This window comes from Narcine bancroftii, chromosome 11, assembly GCF_036971445.1.
Source record: "Narcine bancroftii isolate sNarBan1 chromosome 11, sNarBan1.hap1, whole genome shotgun sequence".
NCBI lineage: Eukaryota > Metazoa > Chordata > Chondrichthyes > Torpediniformes > Narcinidae > Narcine > Narcine bancroftii.
Genome location: NC_091479.1, coordinates 104,060,832 through 104,080,868, shown reverse-complemented (window position 1 = coordinate 104,080,868; position 20,037 = coordinate 104,060,832). Strand labels below are relative to the sequence as shown.

Sequence of the window (20,037 nt, the reverse complement as noted above, 5' to 3'; positions counted from 1 at the left end):
CTCTGGAAAATAATGACCGCCTCCCCGCCCCCCCCCCCCCCCCCCCGGTACGTTCTCCCCTGTCCTTAAACGCAGAAGCGAGGAACTTGAAACGTTGACCGTAAAAACACGACTCTGGAGAAATTCAGCTGGTCAAACAGCGTCCTTTATGGTGCAGAGATAAAGATCCATAACCAATGTTTCGGGCTTGAGTCCTTCATCAAGGAATGAGCAAAACGCTACATTTTGCTCCTTAAAGGACGCTGTTTGACCAGCTGAATTTCTCCAGCATCGTGTTTTTACTTGACTCGCGGTGTCTGCAGACTTTCCTGTTCGACTTGAAACCTTGACCAATCTTTCTCTCCCACTGATGCTGCTCGAACCTCCAGCAGATTGTTTTTTCCAATTCTATCGACCCTATTCACTAGAAAGCCTTGCACAGTGGGAGACGATACTCTCTGGGGCATTGGGAACCCAGAGCGCAACTCTCTCTCTCTCTCTCCCCCCATCTTCTCTCTCTCTCCCCCCCCCCCATATTCTCCCCCCCCCCCCCCCCCACCATGGCCAGGTCCGCGGACCTGAGGGGTTATTGATTGACTTGTTTGTGAAGGAAGGGCCAGGCTGACGCTGTGTTTATTCTGGGTCTGGATGGCACGCGCCCGGCGCACGCCCAGGACTGGAGGGGGGGGGGGGGAAGAGGAGGCTGGGGGGGGGGGGGGTGATGAGGGGCGGAGCTGCGGCGCAAGCCTGCTCTTTGAAAAGGCAGCGCTCTTGTGCCAAGGGGTTTCATTCGAGACCCGAGGAGGGGTTGAGAAGCGAGAGAAGGGGCGGCGGGGGCTCAGCACGCGAACGCCACGAGTGGGACGCACCGCCGGCGGAGCTGTGTGGCCACCCGGCCCTCGCGTCCCGTCCCGTCCCCCTGCTGCCAAGCCTCATGCCCAACATGGGGAGCACCGCCAGGAGCGTCGGAATGCAGCCGCCGTGCGTGGAGTCCGCCTGCTTTGACGCGGCGGCTGCGCCGGGCGAGCGGGAGGTGAGTCCGGACCCCGGGCATCGCCCAGCCCTCTCATCCCCCAAGTCTCGGCATCAGCTCAAGAGGCAGCGTTCGTGCTCGCCGGAGCTGCTCCGTTGCAAGAGGCGCCTCAGCTTCAGCGGCTTCGGCTACAGCTTCCCGCCCCAGCCACCGGCCGCCGTGGCCCGGCGCAACGAGCGAGAGAGGAACCGGGTGAAACTGGTGAACCTGGGCTTCGCCACCCTCCGCGAGCACGTCCCGAACGGCAGCGCCAACAAGAAGATGAGCAAGGTGGAGACGCTGCGCTCGGCCGTGGAGTACATCCGAGCTCTGCAGCAGCTCCTGGACGAGCACGATGCGGTGAGCGCCGCCTTCCAGTCGGGTCTCCTGTCGCCCGGCCTCTCCGCCGAGATGAACTCCATGGCCGGCTCGCCCGTCTCCTCCTGCTCGTCCGACGACGCGTCCTGTGACCCCCTCAGCGCCGAGGAGCAGGAGCTGCTGGACTTTACCACCTGGTTCTGAGGGGCTTCCCCTCGGTGCAGCAGGTACGTCCGATGGTCCTGGGGCGACGCTCCTCTTGGTCCCATGCGCAGAACTGGCTCAGCGGCGCAGAGAAAGAGGTGGGCGGCGGCCAGGGAACGGAACTTGGGCTTCGGGGGCACGTGAAATGGGCCGGCGCATAGGAACCAGGCTCGGAGTCTGTCCGCTCCCCCTGGACCACGTCCAAGAGACGTCGTTCCCTGGAAACCTAACTCTTCCGATGGCTCGGTGAACGTTCCCTCAGGGTGCGCCTGTTACCCAGGGCAGGATCAGCAAACACCAGAGGACGTGTGTACAAAGTGAAGGGAGGCAAGTTTAGGGGAGACGTCAGGGGTCTTTACACAGAGTTGGTGCCTGGGATGCTTTGCCGGGAATGGCTGAAACATTAGGGATATTAAAGAAACTCTTAGACAGGCAGATGGATGGAAGAAAAACAGAGGCTTTCTTAAAGGAATATACATAGGTCAGCACAACATCGAGGGCCGAAGGGCTGCAGTGTTCTAACGTGTGCTGGGCGGCTCTTTGACGGTTCCATTTGCAGTAGGACGGATTTGTTCTGTTTGTATTCATTGCGACGCGTGTCTGTGCTATTGTCTCTGAGAAGGGCGGCAAGGTGGGTGTCGTGGTCAGCGCAACGCCTTTACAGCGAATCCCACACTGTCTGGAAGGAGCTTGTACATTCTCCCCACGCCTGCGTGGGGGTTCCTCCCACCGCTCGAAACGTACCGGCTGTTGTAGGTTAAATTGGACGGCACGGGGCTTGTGGGCAGAATGGCTTGTTACCCTACTGCATGCCTACATTTAAAGACTTTGAAAACTAATTTCTCTTCTCGTTGACTTGGTCCAGGTCTGCCAGGGGAACTATCCGGGACACACGCTCTGGAGACCACGGAACGTGACCCACTGTGCTTCAGCGGGCATCGTGCGCGCAGGCAGCCGCGCGCAGTGACAAGCCAAGCAAGGGCAGAGCTCACTCTGGGGCCCATGTCTCTTCCCCCCCCCCCCCCCATCCCGTCGGAGCAGTGCAGTTCTCAAGTGCCTGCCCCTCTGAACCATCTCTCTTACAAACTTCCTCAACAACGTCAACTTTGATGATCATCCTTCGGACTGAACAAGGACACAATTTTGTGTTTTCTTTTTCTAAAGAAAGAGCGATAGGCTTCTCCTAAACACACAACAAAACTTTTTTTAATGATACTTTTATACTATTTTCGATATAGAATGCTTCCAGCCTTTGTCCATTTTCGTTTAAAGAAAAATCTATGCTAACCTGTTCTGAATTATATGAAGCTATTTTTGTATATAAAAGAGATGTATTTATAGAGTTTTGTACAAAGGTTAAATGGGGTTTAATGTGAATAGAACGATATATAAAGGAACGTGTGATGTCTGCATCCTCGCCTTTTTAACTGCCTAGGTGTGATTTGAAAAGTCACGGATTCAGGTGCCCGCTGAGCCAACTAGTGTCTTATATATTGCTGTGGAACTTGGAAATTTCACTGCTCAACCAAGTTGACTTAGTTCCTGGCCCAGTATTGGTTTACAGTCGTAGATCTCGCTCTTTTTTAAATTCTTGCCCGTTGTCCAACACATTATATGTACAATGGTCTTTTTGAAAACGGACAGAGCATCTTTTACTACGATTTTTCTACATAATAGTTTCATAATAAAACCTTTTTTGTAGAAATGACAAAATGTCCTTGGTTCTATCTTTTGATACCTCTCGCCATGCTTGGAATATTCCAAAACGACGAAGGTGTGCGGAGTGGACATGGGGAGGTTGGTTCCTGTGGCCGAGGAACCGAGAACGTGGGTGTCAGAGTTGGGGAAGGGGGCAGGCTCCTCGGGACAGATGAAGGGAAACTTCTTCACTTCCAAGGTGGGAACTTCTCTGACCGAGAAGGCTCATTCAAAACCGGGGTGGCGAGTGGTCAATAGATTTCTGGCCTTTGAGGGGAATGAGTGCGGGCGAATGATCTTGGTGAAGCCAAGGTCCAGCGGCTGAATGACCTATCCTGCTCTGAATTCTTAAGCCCTTCTTGGTGGATATTGACCGACACAACGTGCTCTCAAGATACGACTCGCTGTGTTCTGCTCATTGGTAGCGTTGGATGGGCGCTTTCCAACAGCTTAAAACAAAATCTTGCGTTTGTATAGTGCCTTTGGGTTGTCCCCAAATGCTTTACACCCAAATGAACTACATTTTGGCCTATTCTAAGGAGCGGGTAGCATCTTTGGAAAGAGAAGGAATCTTCCTTTCGAACTGTGGAGTCACTATCGGCAGAGAGGAAAAGCGGAGAGCTATTTGTGCACAAGAAGCTGCCATAAACCACTGTAGGCCTTGGTTGAGGGACCAGCCTTGGGCAGGACGCGCGCAATGGCAGAGAACGTGAAAGAGCTTAAGGAAGACTCCCTTGCAGGTAGAGTCGATGGTCAGGAAGGCAAAGGCAATGCTAGCGTTCATTTTGAGATTGGTTAAAAGCAGGGTTGTATGCTAAGAATTTGTAAGCCATTACACCTGGAGAGATGTGAGCAATTTTTGGGCTCCTTATCTAAGCAAGGACGCGTTGGCATTGGAGAGAGTCAAAGGATGTTCACCAGAATGATCCCCGGAATGAAAGAATTATATTAAGATCGTTCAAAAGTCTCTGGGACTGCACTCGCTGGAGTTGAGGGGGAAGCTCCTTGAAACCTATCGAACACTGAAAGATCTGGATAGAGTGGACGTGAAGAAGATGTTTACCGTGGTGGGGGAGTCTGGGACCAGGGGGCACGACCCAGAATGCAAACAGAACACAGATGAGGAGGAATCCCTTTCCCCAGAGGGTGGGGATCTGTGGAATTCGTTGCATAGCAACGAATATTTTAGAAAGAGGTAACGAGGTGGTTGATGAGGAAGCGAATGGAGCGATATGGGGAAAGGCAGGAGACAGCTGTTGAAAGGAGAGTAAATCAGACATGATGGAATAGCAGGATGACAACGGGCCGAATAGCCTAATTCTGCTCCTCTGTCTTCTGGTCTTAAGCTTTCCTTCTGTGGGAGCAAAGACTTCGACATTCAGTCGGGAAGACGGTGCATGCACCACTGAGATGGGGGAGTATTACAGCCTTCCATGTACCCGAAGGTGTAAACTCGAGGTCCCCATCTCGCCACGGTTCAAAGTCTAACATTTATTCAACGTGCCAACCGGATCTGCAGCGGAAGAAATACAAAGTGCTCATTAGAAGTGAACCGGAGACTCCGAGCGGGTGTCTCCGAGCGAATGAGTTTCTGTGGGTTGTCGGAGACGTGACGGGAATGTTAGTTGTGTCTTGTTCTGGCCGCCTTGTTCGCCGTCCTCTGGAGCTCATTGAACAGCCAGTCAAAGAGACAATGGGCGAGCGAGCGCGATGCCAGGGTGAAGACGCGAGACCATCCGCTTGCTTGTGGGACGGGGTGGCGGGCGCGTTGTGTCGACAGCGAGACAATGGGCGAACTGGCCAGGAAATTTCACAGGACCATGGACGGGTTCTTCAAAAGGCTCGCCCTTCTTCGGAAACATAAACTCCTCGCTCTTTCCTGAGCTGAGTATGGAACGGCTGCCTCTCCGAACTCGAACTGGAGAAAGTGGGGAAATAGCTCGGGAACTCAGTGTGAAAACCTGCAGACTTAGTAACCAGAGAACTTAAAACCAAAGGCCTCCCGGCCCTCTCGTCTGTGCTTTTACCTAGCCCCACATAACTCTACCCGGACCCTATCTCTCCATACCCCTCCCATCCATGTATCTGCCCAAATTTTCCTTGAATGTCAAAATTGAGCCCTCATTTGCTAATTCAGTTGGAAGCTCGTTCCACACCACTGTGTGAAGAACCTCCCCCTCATGTTCCCCCTAAACGTTTCCCCTTTCACCCTTAAAACACGTCCTCTGGTTTGTATCTCACCTTCCCTCAGTGCGAAAAACCTGTTTACATTTACTCTACTGTCATAATTTTAAATACCTCTGTCATTTCAAACGTCCCTCAACTCACCTCGTTCCATACTTTAGAACAATTTCCCCCGAGATTAAAAAAAAATATTTCATTGAGATTGGGGGAAAGGTCCTTTGCCAAGATGCCGTGATGGAGGTTGATTTGCGGCAGATTCGTTGAGCGTTTCCTACAGAGTACAGACGTTCAGAGTTGACAGAGAGAGGTCAGTTGGTGCGGAGCAAAGGGAACTTCATTTCACGTGGGAGATGTTCACTCAGGAGGAAAGAAACTGTTCTTCATCTAACCCCAGAGGAGAACAGAAGAGTGGCCAGGCACGTAGATAGGGTGGTAAATGGGGTATATGACAGGGCGGGACATTGAGGAAGAAGGTCTTGTTGCAGCCAACTCTAGACTCTTACAAACTTCCTAAACAATGTAAACGTTGATCATCCTTCAGGACACCGTTTTGTGATTGAAGGGGGACCTGAAGGGCAACTTTCATTCAGAGGGTGTGGTGAAGTTTATTGTCATCTGATTGTACAAGGACAACCCGACAAAACAGCGTTCTCCGGTCCTCGGTGTAAACCCCGCAGACACACAGGCAGACAAACAGCAGGGCAAGTATTCCTATAACTGTATACACATAAATAGAGACGGCTTCTCCAGGCTGAGTTGGATATATAGAACAAATTTCCAGAAGTCTGGTACTATTGTAACACGCGAAACATATTGGGTGTATGATTACGAAAGGTTGAGAGGCGAAAGCAAGATAAACGGGATGAGCTTGGTTAGAATGGACAAGATGGGCTGAAGGGTTGCAGAGGGCAAGAAACAGACAAAGTAAGGCAGAAGGGCGTTGAAATCTGGCGAAAAGCAACGCTTGACACCCAATGCACATGCTTTGGTCCCACGCTATATGCCGAAATAGCTTGGCCGCCCACCCCGCAGCCGCTGAAGGAGAGCGCCGCGCCGGGCCGAGGGTCTGAACTGAGCGGCGGCGAGCAGGCGGCTCAGCGACGGGCAGTGGCGCGTGCCTCGGAGCTCCTCTCCAATCAGGGCGGGAGAAAATGACGCAGAGAACCCCCCCCCTCCCTCCTGATTGGCGGGTGGCATGCGTGGCCTGTCAGCCAGCTTGCTTGATTGGCAGGTTGGCGGCGCGTGGCCGACGATGTGCGGCAGGAGTGGGGCTGACCTGCGGTAAACGGGAGGGCTCCACTTGCCGGTCTCTTCCGGCATTTCCCAGTCTGCGAGGACATTTATTCCAATAAAAGTAGCTTTGCATTCGAGCAATGAATCGGAAACTGCCCTGGGTCGTGCACTGATTACCTTCAATTCTGGACCCAACCTCAAAACTTCAACCACAAAGTTTTCCACCAGTTTGCCCCAGTTATTCATATAATTCAATGATCACTCAGTGAATAACCCCCAACAAAGCTGCAAACTCAAGCATCACGAACAATTACCACTGGAAAGCGTTTGGCATCTCTAAAATAAAGTGTGTCGCGTCATTTAGAACATGAGTTAGTTAGAACAGGATCCGCAGCCGCCGCGGTCTAGGTGTGAATGGCTCGATTGTGGACGACAGCGTGGCTCTGAATGCTCTGGAGAGCCCTGGCGGGACCCTCGGGTGAAATGATGCGCCTCTCCCTCCAAGATCTCTGAAAAACGCCACTTGCTTGGCTGGTGCCTGGGACTTTGTTAGACCGACGCAAGTTGTCCTCGAGATAACTGCGGTGGAGTGGAGTCTGCAGCCCACCTCTTCCCCAAATGCAGATTCGCATAGAGTGTGTGCAGGAGACCTTGGGCAGAGGAACAAAGGACTCTCTGATCTACTGGCTGTTCCCTGGAGTCTAATACCCAGAACTGTTGGAAAGACTTGGTGAAAAATGTACTTTGGTCTGCCTAAAATCTCAGATACAGATTTCTTGTCATACTTGACATCACATACAACCCTGAGATTCTTTTTCCTGGGGCCAGGCAGAATTACCACTTCTCAGTGGTGCAAAAAAAACCCCTGTCGATAACAACACCTGTAAACAGATCAAGAAATGTAAACTCACCATGCAATACACATCTTTCCTGGGGCCAGGCAGAATTTCCACTTCTCAGTGGTGCAAAAAAAATCTTGTGGATAACAACACCTGTAAACAGATAAAGAAATGTAAACTGACCATGCAATACACAGAGGGAAAAAAAATCTATAATGTGTACAAGTAAGAGTCTCTGATTGAGTTTGTTCTCCAAGAGTAGCAGCTGTCCTGAACCTGGGGGTGTGAGTCTTGTGGCACCAACTCCTCCTTCATGATGGCAGCAGCAAGAACAGAACGTGTGCAGGGTGATGTGGATCCTTGATGATTGCTGCTGCTCTCCGATGGCAGCGTTCCCTGGAGACGCACTCAATGGTGATGTCCTGATGTGTGTCCATTACCTTTTGGAAGGCTTCATGCTCAGGGGTCTTGGTGTCCCCATACCAGACTGTGATGCAGAGGTCCATACATATGTAGAAAATTTTCAGGGTTTCTAGTCTCATACAAAACATGTTGGTTTTTTAGTACACGGAGATGTTGGTGAGGGAATGCCGTCAAATGGCACATTCCAGGCTGCAGGACTACATGCTGAGGGATGCAATGAGGTTTGGTGCAGCCAACATGAGGGCACTGTGGGGAAGCACCACACTCTAGAGTCCTCCCATTACCAGACACTGAGGGGCTGAGACCAAGGGAAACTCCCTCAACCAACTGAGAGGGAGTAATGACAAAATACCACAGTGGTGTTAACGGGGTACAGAGAGAACAAATATTACAATGCACATTGATGATAAATGTTTAGATATGACTGACACGATGGGTATAAGAAACCTTTAACTAATCTCTTGTTTGTAAATAATTGTGCATAAAGTATATTTTTGGATAAAAATGCACTTTGTTAGACCATCTAGTGTGTGGCGTCTCACACAAAAAGGAAAGAGAGAGAAAAAAGAAAGACCAGTGCAATTAGGAGCTTGTATGACCCGTTGCATCATCACCTTCCTCTGACACCCAATTCGAAGAAAATTAAAGATGCTACATCTGATGTTTTTATTTAGTCAAACAGCTGGAAAGAAAAGGGAAGGGAAAAAGTGGCTGAGGCTGAGAGCGAGAGGGACAGAGCATGGGGCATCAATCTCAACATGTCTTTATGACTCTCCCTTTTGAGTCTGATTGGCGTGGGATGCAAGTATGTGGTTCAGTGACTGAGGTGGCGATATTGTACATGGGCCTAGAGAGGGCAGTGAACCCCGGAGGGGTGTGCAGAAGCAGGGAGGTTATGGTGGAGCTTAGAAGGTTGAGGGGAATTCTCATTGAAACCTATTGAATATTAAAAGAGCTGGATAGAGGGGACATGTCGAAGGTGGATCCATTAGTGGGAGAGTCTAGGACAATGGTTCTCAACCTTTATTTCCCCCACTCACATACCACATTAAGTAAACCCTTACTCACCATGGAAGACTATGTTATCCTATGCCATAGGTGTCTGTGGTTAGTAAGGGATTACTTAAGGTGCTACATAAATGAAAAAAAAGTTGTTGAGAACCACTGGTCTGGGACGAGTGGGGGGGGGCCACAGCTTCTGGATGAAAGGACGTCCCTTCAGAACAGAGATGAAGAGGAATTTTTTCAGCCGGAGGGTGATGAATCAATGGTACTTGTTACCACAGACTCACTCCCCCCCTTTCACACACACGCACACGCACACACACACACACACACACACACACACACATAAACACACACACACTATATATTAATATATATATAAATAAAAATATATTCCCTTTCTCTCTTCCCCTCTTTCTTTCTTCTCTCTCTCTTCACCCCCACACCCCATCCCTCTCCTCCTTGGCAGGCAACTGATTACAGGAGTGTTTTATTTGAATTTCCACATGGGCACACACAGAGAGTCACAGATTAGTCCAGCGCCTCGTATTGTCAGTGTGAAATGCATTTTGGATTGAAAAAGTGCTTGCGGCAGGATTAGACCATGACAATGTAAATGAAAATTTGCCATATGGCAATTATATTGTGCAAACAATGTATCGCCGATAAAGGAGCATGGGGGATGAGAAAGGGGAGAATCTGAAATAAAATTACACAAATGTTACCTCTGAGAGGGCGGATTAATTGTGCAACAACATTAAAATCTGTTCGTGATTTTTAATGTTACACCTTTGGCTTGAGCTAAATCTGTCATTCACTTGCTCTTAAGCCAAACGTTCTCCCTTTTCTGTGAATCACGGAGGTTTTTATGAATCATCTTTAATATCCGGCTTACTGTTTTACATGGGTCACCTATTCTGAAGTCGAACGCGGAGCAATTAAAACGCACAATAAATCGATCCCAAACAAAATTAAAAGCTGACGTCTCCTCAATAAACCAATCAGACTCAAAAGCCAAATACAGCACAATAAACCAATCAAAATTCAAAATAAAAACCCTTACATAAACGAATCAAAACTCAAAATGAAACTAATCTGGTACACAATGAGCCAATCCAATTAAAATAAAATTCAACCTGATCCACAGTAAACCCATCCAAACCACATTGAATTCCTCAAATGAGCCAATGGACCCAATCAAACGTATCATAAAATCAATCAAAAATCAAATGAACTAATGGAAAAAAAAATCACACATTTACTTAAAAAATTAGAATTAGAAAAGCAGGTAAAATAAGGAAACAAATTAAATATCAATTCAGGCAAAACAAAAATTGAGGAAAATCATCATCAGGGACAAACTCAAATTAGCCAAAAGAAAAAATTAGTCAAAACTTAATGGATGAAATATTAAAATTGCAGAAGTTTGTAAATTTGGTTTCTCATTCAAATTTGTAAGAAGGTTCGCCTGGGATTGGGAGACAATTGATTGCATTTCCTACAGTCCCAGCCTTTTAAGGCAACTGACCTTAAAAAAAGACAGAGCTGGTATTTAAAATGTAAAAGTGCAGCAAAGAGCTCATGAGGGAGGGAAGGGGTGTCAAAGTATGGCAGGTATTAGTTCGTCTAAATAAGTGCTTTTCTGAGCAAAGCACCCATTGAGTTCGTACTGGTAAAAGACTATTCAGAGTACTGAATGTGAATCAGTGATAAGGAGTCCTTTTTACCCTGAAAAGGGTGATTTTCTCTTTGCATATCTGTAGAGGCAAGCCCTGCGTGTTAAACATAATTCACCATGCCTTATTCCTGTGCCTTTCAATTCATTGGGCTTGAAGAGATTGCCTATCTGCAGTGTGATTAATGAGCTGCTCTGCAATTTGGACTTTAATGACTTACTGATCAAGAACTATACTGGCATTTCTTTTGTGGATTTGCAAAGCTGTAACTAAATGGTGGGGAGAGGGGGTGGTGGTGTTGAAATCACAAACCAAAAAGATTTCTTCGATAACTAAGTATATCTGCAAACCTCACCTCGCCTTATCTTGCAACGAGGGGTGGTGAGCAATGGACCTATCAGTGCAACTAACTCAATGGCATGCATTGCTTTCCTTCTCTAGTTAGTTTTCCTTTTAATAACATTCCAAAATTGGATTGGCAGAGAGTGTGCAGAATAGAAGATTTTCTGTGCAGAGGCTGATTGATGTTGTCTGCACAAAGTACTTTCTTTGTTTCTCAAATTTGGAATCTGATTAATTTGTATATCGTATTATTAAAAGCAGGAGGATAAGGAGCATTTATCTTTACAGCCTTCTGGTCAAACCGGAATTAGGTATAGCAGCCATGATTATCTGTATGTACACGCAGATCGGCTTTGCTGTGGTAATAAAACTGTGCCACCTTTGCTGACAAGGGTCAAAGTTGGGAGTGTGTTTGACAGTAGGATGAAGAGGAAGACTCCATGTCATGAGGGCAAAACACAGAAGTCTGCGGTCTCTGAGATTGTGGTAAAAATGCTGGAGGAACTCAGCAAGTCTCGCAGCTTCCAGAGGAACAAATATATAACTTACCCTCTAGATACTCGGCCTATCTCACCTGTAAAAGCCTCTCATTGTCAGATCTCTCTCTACCTGCTTTCAACCTCTCCCAATCAAATTTTGCCAGTTACATATCTTTACCACCTAGGGACGCTGTGAGACCTGCTGAGTTCTTTCAGCACTTCTTTTTACTTTCCAAGTAATAGGAACCCAGGGTGTTCACAGACATACCTTTAATGTGAAGAAGTCATTGGTTGGTTTCTGGGGAGCTCTACAGAAGATGGTTCGAATGTGTGGGTGGTTGAGGTGAAAAGCAGGGACTCATTGAAGGAGAAACGGAAAAAGAGCAGATGCCAGAAATCTGAAATAAAGCCAACAAATGTTTGAAATATTCAGCAGACCAAGTGGCATCGATGGAGAGGCTGATGAACCACCTGAGCTTGTAGAATCAAAATCCAAATTCATTGCCGTGATGAACAAGTCATGAAATGTATTTTGCAGTGCAAACATGTATATAATCCACCTTACAAAATAACTAAAAATAGTCCAAGAAAAAGTCAGTGAGGCCGTGTCTGTGGTTCATCGATTATTCAGGAATCTGATGGCGGAAGGGAAGAAGCTGTCCTTGTGCCATTGAGTGCTTGTCTTCAGGCTCTTGTACTTTTTCCCCAATGGAAGCAGAGTGAAGAGGGCATGGCCTGGGTGGTGGGGGCCCTTGAGGATAGAGGTTGCTTTCTTAGGACTCCGCATCTTGTAGATGTCCTCGATGGAGTAAAGTCTGGTGCCTGAGATGTCACAGGCTGAGTTACAACCCTCTCTGGAGTTTTTTTCTGGAGAGGCAAGGGTGAGAGGGTGAGAGGAAGAGGGGGGAGTGAAGGAGAGACAGTAAGAAGATGGGTTGTGTTGAACACTTGCTGTAATCCTGAAGGTGTCACTCACTGATTCTCAAGTTGTAAAAAATTATGAGGGTACAGATAGGGTAAATGTCTACAGGCTGTCCCCACTGAGGGAAGGTGAGATAAGAACAAGTTAACATGGGCTAAGGGTGAAAGGTGAAATGTTTAAGGGGAATATGAGGGGGAACTTCTTCACACAGAGAGTGGTGGGAGTATGGGGGAATGAGCTGCCAACAGAGATGGTGGACACAGATTCTATTTCAAGATTTAAGAGAAGATTGGATAGGTGCATGGATGTGAGGGCTATGGAGAACTGTGGTCTGGGTGCAGGTCGATGAAATGAGGAGGAGTAATTGTTTGGCACAAACTAGATGGGCCAAAGGGCCTGTTTCAGTGCTGTAGAGTTCTGTGGTTCTAAGTAGATTCACGATACCTCTCCCAATCATATTTTGCAATTTCCTGTAAAATGCCATAAAAATTGTCTTTGCCTCAGTTTAGGATTTGAAATTTGTGAACCATTTCTCTCTTTCTGTAACTGTTAGGAAGGCCTTTGACAAGATCCTACATGTTAGGCTGGTCTGGAAGGTTTGATTACGTGGGATGCAACATGAGATGAGCCCCCTCCCCATTGCCTCTCAGCTTTTTTCTCTTCTACCTTCCCACCTGCATCTGCCCATGATCTGTTAACCTGTGGTCCTCCCTCTAACCTTTCCTCCCTCCTCTCCTCTTCATTCCTCTCCCCATTGTTAAATTTTGCTCAGGCCTCGACGAAGGGCCCAGGCCCAAAGTGTTGGTTGTTCTCTACTTCCTGCTTCGATGCTGTGTGGCCTGCTGAGTTTTTCCAGCACCGTTGTGTATTGCACCAAGTGTGGGAGTTAATGGGTTTATGAGAGAGAATAAATCAGAAGGCTGCAGGGAAATAAAAAGAGGATGATTTGCACTGATTAGATTATTCTGCTGGGAGTTAGCATGGATTTAAAAGGCTGAATGGCTTCCTTCCACTTGATGAGATTATTCTGCTGGGAGTTAGCATGGATTTAAAAGGCTGAATGGCCTCCTTCCATTTGATGAGATTATTCTGATGGGAGTTAGCATGGATCTAAAAGGCTGAATGGCCTCCTTCCACCTTGATGAGATTATTCTGCTGGGAGTTAGCATGGATCTAAAAGGCTGAATGGCCTCCTTCCACCTTGATGAGATTATTCTGCTGGGAGTTAGCATGGATCTAAAAGGCTGAATGGCCTCCTTCCACCTTGATGAGATTATTCTGCTGGGAGTTAGCATGGATCTAAAAGGCTGAATGGCCTCCTTCCACCTTGATGAGATTATTCTGCTGTGAGTTAGCATGGATCTAAAAGGCTGAATGGCCTCCTTCCACCTTTGCGATAAGCATCATTTGGTGGTCTCAGGGTTCCCAAAACGTAATTCACTCTAGAATTGAGCCTGATAAGTTTTTGGATGCTATGGGTTCATGGGACATGGGCAACAGGTGGTCATGAGTTGGAGTCAGGAGGCTGCAGTTGAGTTAATTGATTAGGGTGAGGGAGTAATTGATAATAATAGATAAGGGCATTTAAAAAGAGGGCTAGCTGTTAAATTGGCCAGTGATGAAGTGGCTCAGAGAGGGATGTTGTGGATTTGGAGGAGTTTGCTCCCTGTAAGGTAAGAGTGGTAAGTTTCTTTCATTAAGCTAGTTAATGAACTGAAGAATTGGGTAAGGGAGCTGGTTGTTAGGACAGTCCAGTGTTCTGACTGCAACATGGGGGAAGTCAGTGACAACCTATTTGTGGCTAATAACTACACCTGCAAGACGTGCATCCAGTTGCAGCTCCTGATAAACTGAATTTGGGAACTGGAGCTGCAGCTGGATGAACTTTGGATCATTTGGGAGGCAGAGGTAGAGAGGAGTTTTAGGGAGGCAGAGAGAGCAAAGTACCCCTGTGGCTGTTCCCATCAATAATATGTAGACTGCTTTAGATACTGTTGGTGGGAATGACCTACCAGGGACAAGTAGTGGTCATGTCTGTGACACTGAGACTGGGCTCTCAGCTCAGACAGGGAGGAGAAGAGTGCAGTAGTGATAGGGGATTTGATAGTTGGGGGACAGATAAGGGGTTCTGTGGGAGAGATTGAGTATCTTGGATGGTCTGTTGGCTTCCTGGTGCTAGGGTCTGAGATATCTTGGATTGAGTTCTCCCACTTCTAAGGAGGGAGGGTGAGCAGCCAGATTTTGTGGTCCATGTAGAGACCAATGACATGGGTAGGAAGAGTGAGGAGGTCCTGCACAAGACCTCCAGGGTGGTAATCTTGGGATTTTTCCCTGTACCATGTGCTAGTGAGGCTAGAAATGGGAAGATAATGCAGCTAAAAGATGGTGCAGAAAGGAGGGCTTCATGTTTCTGGACAATAAGGCTTTGTTCTAGGGAAGGTGGGACCTGTTCCAACAGGATAGTTTGCACCTGAACTGGAGGGGGAACTAGTATCCTTGTGGGTAAGTTTGCTAGTGCTGCTCTGGGTGGGGGGGGGGGGGGGGGGTTTAAACTAGATTTGTAGTGAGGGGAACCAAAGTGATAAAGCAGATAGTGAGATGGAGGTGGTAATGGTCATGTGAGGACTGCATATGAAGACAAAGCAGAGGTTTGTATATGACAAATGATCTCTGATATATCTATTTCAGTGGGAGGAGTATTGTCAGTAAGGCAGATGAGCTTAGGGTGTGGATTTGCTATTAGTGAGACTTGGTTGCAAGAGGGGCCAGACTGCCAGCTTAATATTCTGGGGTTTTGATGTTTCAGATGTGACAGAGGGGGAGGGATGAAGTGGGGAGGAGTGGTGTTGCTAGTTGGGGAAAATGTCACAGCTGTGCTTAGACAGGACAGTCCAGAGGGATTGTCTATAGAGGCCATATGGCTGGAGCTGAGGAATGGAAAAGATGTGACCACACAAATGGGCTTGTATTATAGACCACCCAATAGTCTGAGAGAATTGGAGGTGCAAATCTGTGAGATAGCAGACCATTGTAGGAAACAAAGTTGTGAAAGTAGGGGATTTTAACTTTCTGCATATTGACTGGGACTCCCACACTGTAAAAAGGCTGGATGGCTTGGAGTTTGTGAAATATATTCAAGAAAGTTTTCTAAATCAATATATAGAGGTACCAATGAGAGAGGATGTAATACTTGATCTTCTATTAGGGAACCAGGCAGGGCAGAAGTCTGTGTAGGTGAGCATTTTGGGTCTAGTGACCATAATGTCATTGGGTTCAAGTTCCTTATGGATAAGGATAGGTCTGGGCCTTGAGTTGAGGTTCTAAATTGGAGAGAGGCCAATTTTTGTGGAAATGAAAAAGGATCTTAAGGAGTTAATTGAAATAAGCTGTTTCCTGGCAAGGGTGTGTCTGGCAAGTGGCAGGTCTTCAAAGGTGAGATTTTGAGAGTGCAGTGTTTGCATGTTCCTACCAGGATTAAAGGCAAAATTAACAGGAACAGGGAACCTTGGTTTTCAAGAGATATTGGTGATGTGATTGAGAGGTGCCTATCCAGGTAGGCAACCAGGAGCAAATGAGGTACTTGCAGTGTATAGAAAATGTAAGGGAATACTAAAGAAGGAAATCAGGAAGGCAAAAAGTAGGCACGAGGGTGCTTTGGCAGATAATGTGAAGGTAAATCCAAAGGGTTTCTACAAGTATATTGGGGGAAAAAGGACAAACTGGTCCCTTAGAGGATCAAAGTAGTCACTGGAGTTTCATGAAATGAGGAGATCTCAAACATTTTTTTTGCATCAGTAGTTACTCACTGGCATAGTGTATGTGAATGGAAAGGAAAGAAGTTTCATGAAAAGTATGGATATTAAGGATGGAGGAGGAGTGAATAAAAGTGAACAAATCCCCTTGGCCAGATATGATACTCCCTCAAACGAGGGAGACGCGTGTTGAAATTGCAGGGGCCCTGATGGATGTATTCAAAATGTTCTTGGCCATGGGAGAGGGGCTGGTTGATTGGAGAGTAGCTCATGTTGTCCTGCTGTTTAAGAAAGGCTCCAAAAGCAGAACCAGGTAACTATAGGCCAGTGAGCCTGACGTCAGTAGCAGGTAAATTATTGGAAGGAGTTCTGAGAGATAGGATGTATAGGTATTTGGGCAGCCATGGTCTGATTAAAGACAGTGATGGTTGCTTCTCAGACCGGAGACCTGTGATGAGTGGTGTGCCTCAGGGAATGGTGCTGGGACCATTGTTTGTTGTCGACATCAATGACCTGGATGATAATGTGGTAAATTGGATCAGCAAGTTTACTGATGACAAAAATAGGAGGAGAACCTTCACTCAGTGGTGGGAGTGTGGAGTGAGCTGCCATCTGATGTGGTGAATGCAGACTTGATCTTGAGTTTAAGAATAAATTGGATGGGAGAGGTCTGGAGGGTTATGGAATGGGAGCAGGTAATTGAGACCAGCTGAACAATGGTCGGTACAGGCTAGAAGGGCTGAATGGCCTATTTTCTGTGCTGTAGTGTTCTGTCTTGTTGGGTAGGCTTGATGGACAGGTATCACAGAAGGATAAACGTTATGTACAAGAAGCATTATTCCTTTGCTCGTTCCTTGAAGGGCTTGGGCCTGAAATGTTGGCAATATTATCTTCGTCTCCTATGAACACTGAAAAGACTGGCTGAGCTCTTCCAGCATTTCAGCGTTTTCACCTCACAATGTTGGTACCTCCAGTAAATTGCCTCATTGTTTGAAGGGAAATTCACATTTTCCCCAGTCTCTCTACTTGACTTATACATCATCACCTCCTGACTGATTGTCCTGCATTGGTCGAACTAGCAAGAGTTTCCTATTGAGATCAGAAAAATTACACTAGTTAATAACCTTTCCACTTAATGGAGTGGAACATGTTGGATGAGTGCAAAATTCTAAAAGAAATGTTAGAAATTTCAGCTTGTGATTCAAACTCCAACCATTGGAAATAAACACTTTCCCCTTTATCACATCATCCTGATAAATACAAGGTTTGGGGTAGTGGGGGGTTGGGAGGGGTTGGAGGTGCAGGGGTGTGACAAAACCATTTGACAAAGAGCCCCATTCTAAGCCTTCAGTGCAGCAGCGTGTCATTGAGGTTGCTAGGGAAGACCTGGCAACCATCAACAATACTTTCTTTTCGAGATTCTGCTGCAAACATTAACCATGATAATAGTGTGGGGTGAAAGGTGACTCTCCTCATTTTTTTGCCTGCATGCACATTTCAGCTTCAGAAATTTGTTTTGTGCGTGTGTTCCGGAAATTCTTCCTACAATCTGAGGATTCAAAGCAAGCTTCGATGATCTGTGTTGTGGACTGAGAGGGAGGCACATTTGGCTCTCTGCACTGCAATTGCTCTTTACAGGAGTGAAGCCGTGGAAGCAGAATGAACACCGAAGCGTCCGGAGTCTGAAAAAGCTCTGCATGTTGACGAGATTTTCGGAACACCCAGGGAATTTCAACATTCCCATTTGTCTTGATGCCAAGAGGCGACAGACAGTGGTAAATGATAATGTTCTTCAATGTAAGGTTTGGAGGGTGCTGAATCAGTCAGCGTAGAAACCAGTCCTTCCACACAATTTATGCCATGAAAGGGGGCAAATATGACCAGGCCCATCACAGGATCAGGACCTCCTGCCCTCTGAGTCACTGCCTCAAGAAGGACCCCTACCACCCTGGTCACAACTTCTGCTCCCTTCAGACAGAAGGTACAAAAGCCTGAAGACTAACACCCTAGGTTCAAGAAATGCTTTTATCAGTCAGCTGTCAGGCTCTTGAACCTCCCTCATCACAATCCTAAATTACTCTGGGACCACCAATTGATCTGTTTAACCTATTGAAATGTCACTTTTATTTTCCATGCACTAACTGGAACTCTGAATATTCAATCTATCTATCCTCGTACATTTATTATTTATTTTGTTTTGGCTTATTGAGGTGATTGTTAATGGTGTGTCTTATGACCTTGAGTGGCTCCAGAGAGTAAATATTTTGGTGCAACTGTACATTGTACTTGTGTGTATGACAATAAATTTTCACCTCCACCAAGGGGCATTCCTAAGCTAGTCCTGTTCCCCTGCATTTGGCCCATATTCGTCCAAGCTTTTCCTATCCAGAAATTTGTTTTAAATGTTGTAAGCTAAATGCAAAGTTCTTGCTAATCTCTACATTACATTGTACCTTGGCCTGCCTTCACTTATCTTCTCCAAATGGCAGTCCATTAGCTGTCTGAGGCTTTTGAACAGTTTTCAACTCTCCCATTTCCTCTGCAAGCTTGTTCCATGGAGCAATCATCTTGTTTTTATACAGTTTTTTAAAAAGTTATTTGGCTCTCCATTAAATGTTTCCCCTCTCCCCTTAAATCTATGCCCTCAGATTCTAAAATCACATACTCTGGAAAGATAACTGAGATAACTGGGGCGGGGGGGCGGGGGTGGGGGGCGGGGGGGGGCGGGGTCGGGTCGGGGGGGTCGGGGGGGGCCTATCAATTTAGCACTGACAAACACCCATCTACATGCATCCTGGGTTGATCTTATTTTTACAGTGAACACCACTGCCATATCTGCTTCCACCTTCTCTCTCAACAGCATATTCCCAGCCCCCCCACCCCCCACTCTCTGTATAAGAAACCTGCTGCACCCATCTCCTTTAAACTTTCCCACTCTCACCTTAAACAATACTGTCTTGTTTTTGACATACCCATCGTGGGCGGGGGAATAAAGTGACTCCACTCTATCCACAAGATGCACAGACAGCAAACACCAGCCTCAATACTGGTTTTCAGCTCAAAATATTGACCACTCTATTATCTCCCATGGATGCAGCTTGACCTGCTGAGTTCTTCCAGCAGGTTGTTTTGTCTATCTGTCTCTTTCCCTAATGCACTGTGCCATCTCTCAGGTCTTGGACTGACAGAGCCTCCACAGAATGTAAGTCAGTAGCTCATTCCATGCTCTGAAAGGGCTGAGTCAGTGGTGCAGACAACACTGACACAATTGCTCTGAGAACACTAAGCATAGTGGCCCAGAATCTCACTGTCCTTCTAATTCATATTTACATACTCTTTCTTTGCAGAGAGTTGGAGATTATGCCTTTCCTTTAGCAATTCTACGAATTTTCTTGGAGGTCTTTATGAACCAAGCAGAGGCCTGAGGTTAGAATCCCATGTGGAAGCTGTGGGATTTAAATCCAATAAATCTTGAATTGCTGAGTATAAACTCGTCGACTTAAATCTACCAGATTGCTCCAGAAGTCATCTGCTTCATTGATGCCCTTTAGTGAGGGAAATGAACATCCTTACCCAGTCTGCATTCAGACTCGAGTGTAAATGATGAGCTCCTTTTGGGATCAGTAATAAATGTTGACCTTGCCAATGGTGTCCAGATCAGGATGAAACACAAAAGCTTATGAAAGTACTTAATTATGAGAATTTTTCACAAATATTTTTAAATTCAATCTTCGATGATTAAAAAGTAAAATACTTTAATACTAATTGCATCTCTGAAAATAGCTAGGGGGTTGTGAATTCGGCCAGTGTGATCACAGGCACCAATCTTCACTCCAATAAGGAGGTGGTGCCTCAAAAAAGCAGCCTCTATCCTCAAGGACCCCCATCACCCAGGCCATGCCCTCTTCTGACTGCTCCCATCAGGAAGGAGGTCCAGGAGCCTGAAGACTCACTTTTTTCTCTTGGATTTA

General features: G+C 46.7%; 1 protein-coding gene and 1 long non-coding RNA gene across 2 annotated transcripts; both read left to right on the top strand.

Annotated features, from left to right (window-relative positions):
- Positions 1-700: 700 nt before the first annotated feature.
- Positions 701-2,925, top strand: ascl1a (achaete-scute family bHLH transcription factor 1a). Its single transcript, XM_069902305.1, has 2 exons — positions 701-1,536; positions 2,379-2,925. Exon 1 carries the CDS (start codon positions 701-703, stop codon positions 1,511-1,513), a length of 813 nt encoding a protein of 270 aa, XP_069758406.1. The 3' UTR covers positions 1,514-1,536; positions 2,379-2,925.
- Positions 2,926-17,402: 14,477 nt separating this feature from the next.
- Positions 17,403-19,556, top strand: LOC138745682 (uncharacterized). Its single transcript, XR_011346406.1, has 2 exons — positions 17,403-17,841; positions 19,414-19,556. It is a non-coding gene; the product is annotated as an uncharacterized lncRNA (long non-coding RNA).
- The last annotated feature ends 481 nt before the right edge of the window (positions 19,557-20,037 follow it).

What these genes read in the sequence shown, in the direction of transcription:
- ascl1a (XM_069902305.1), top strand. Translation starts at nt 701, where the DNA reads ATGAGGGGCGGAGCTGCGGCGCAAGCCTGCTCTTTGAAAAGGCAGCGC.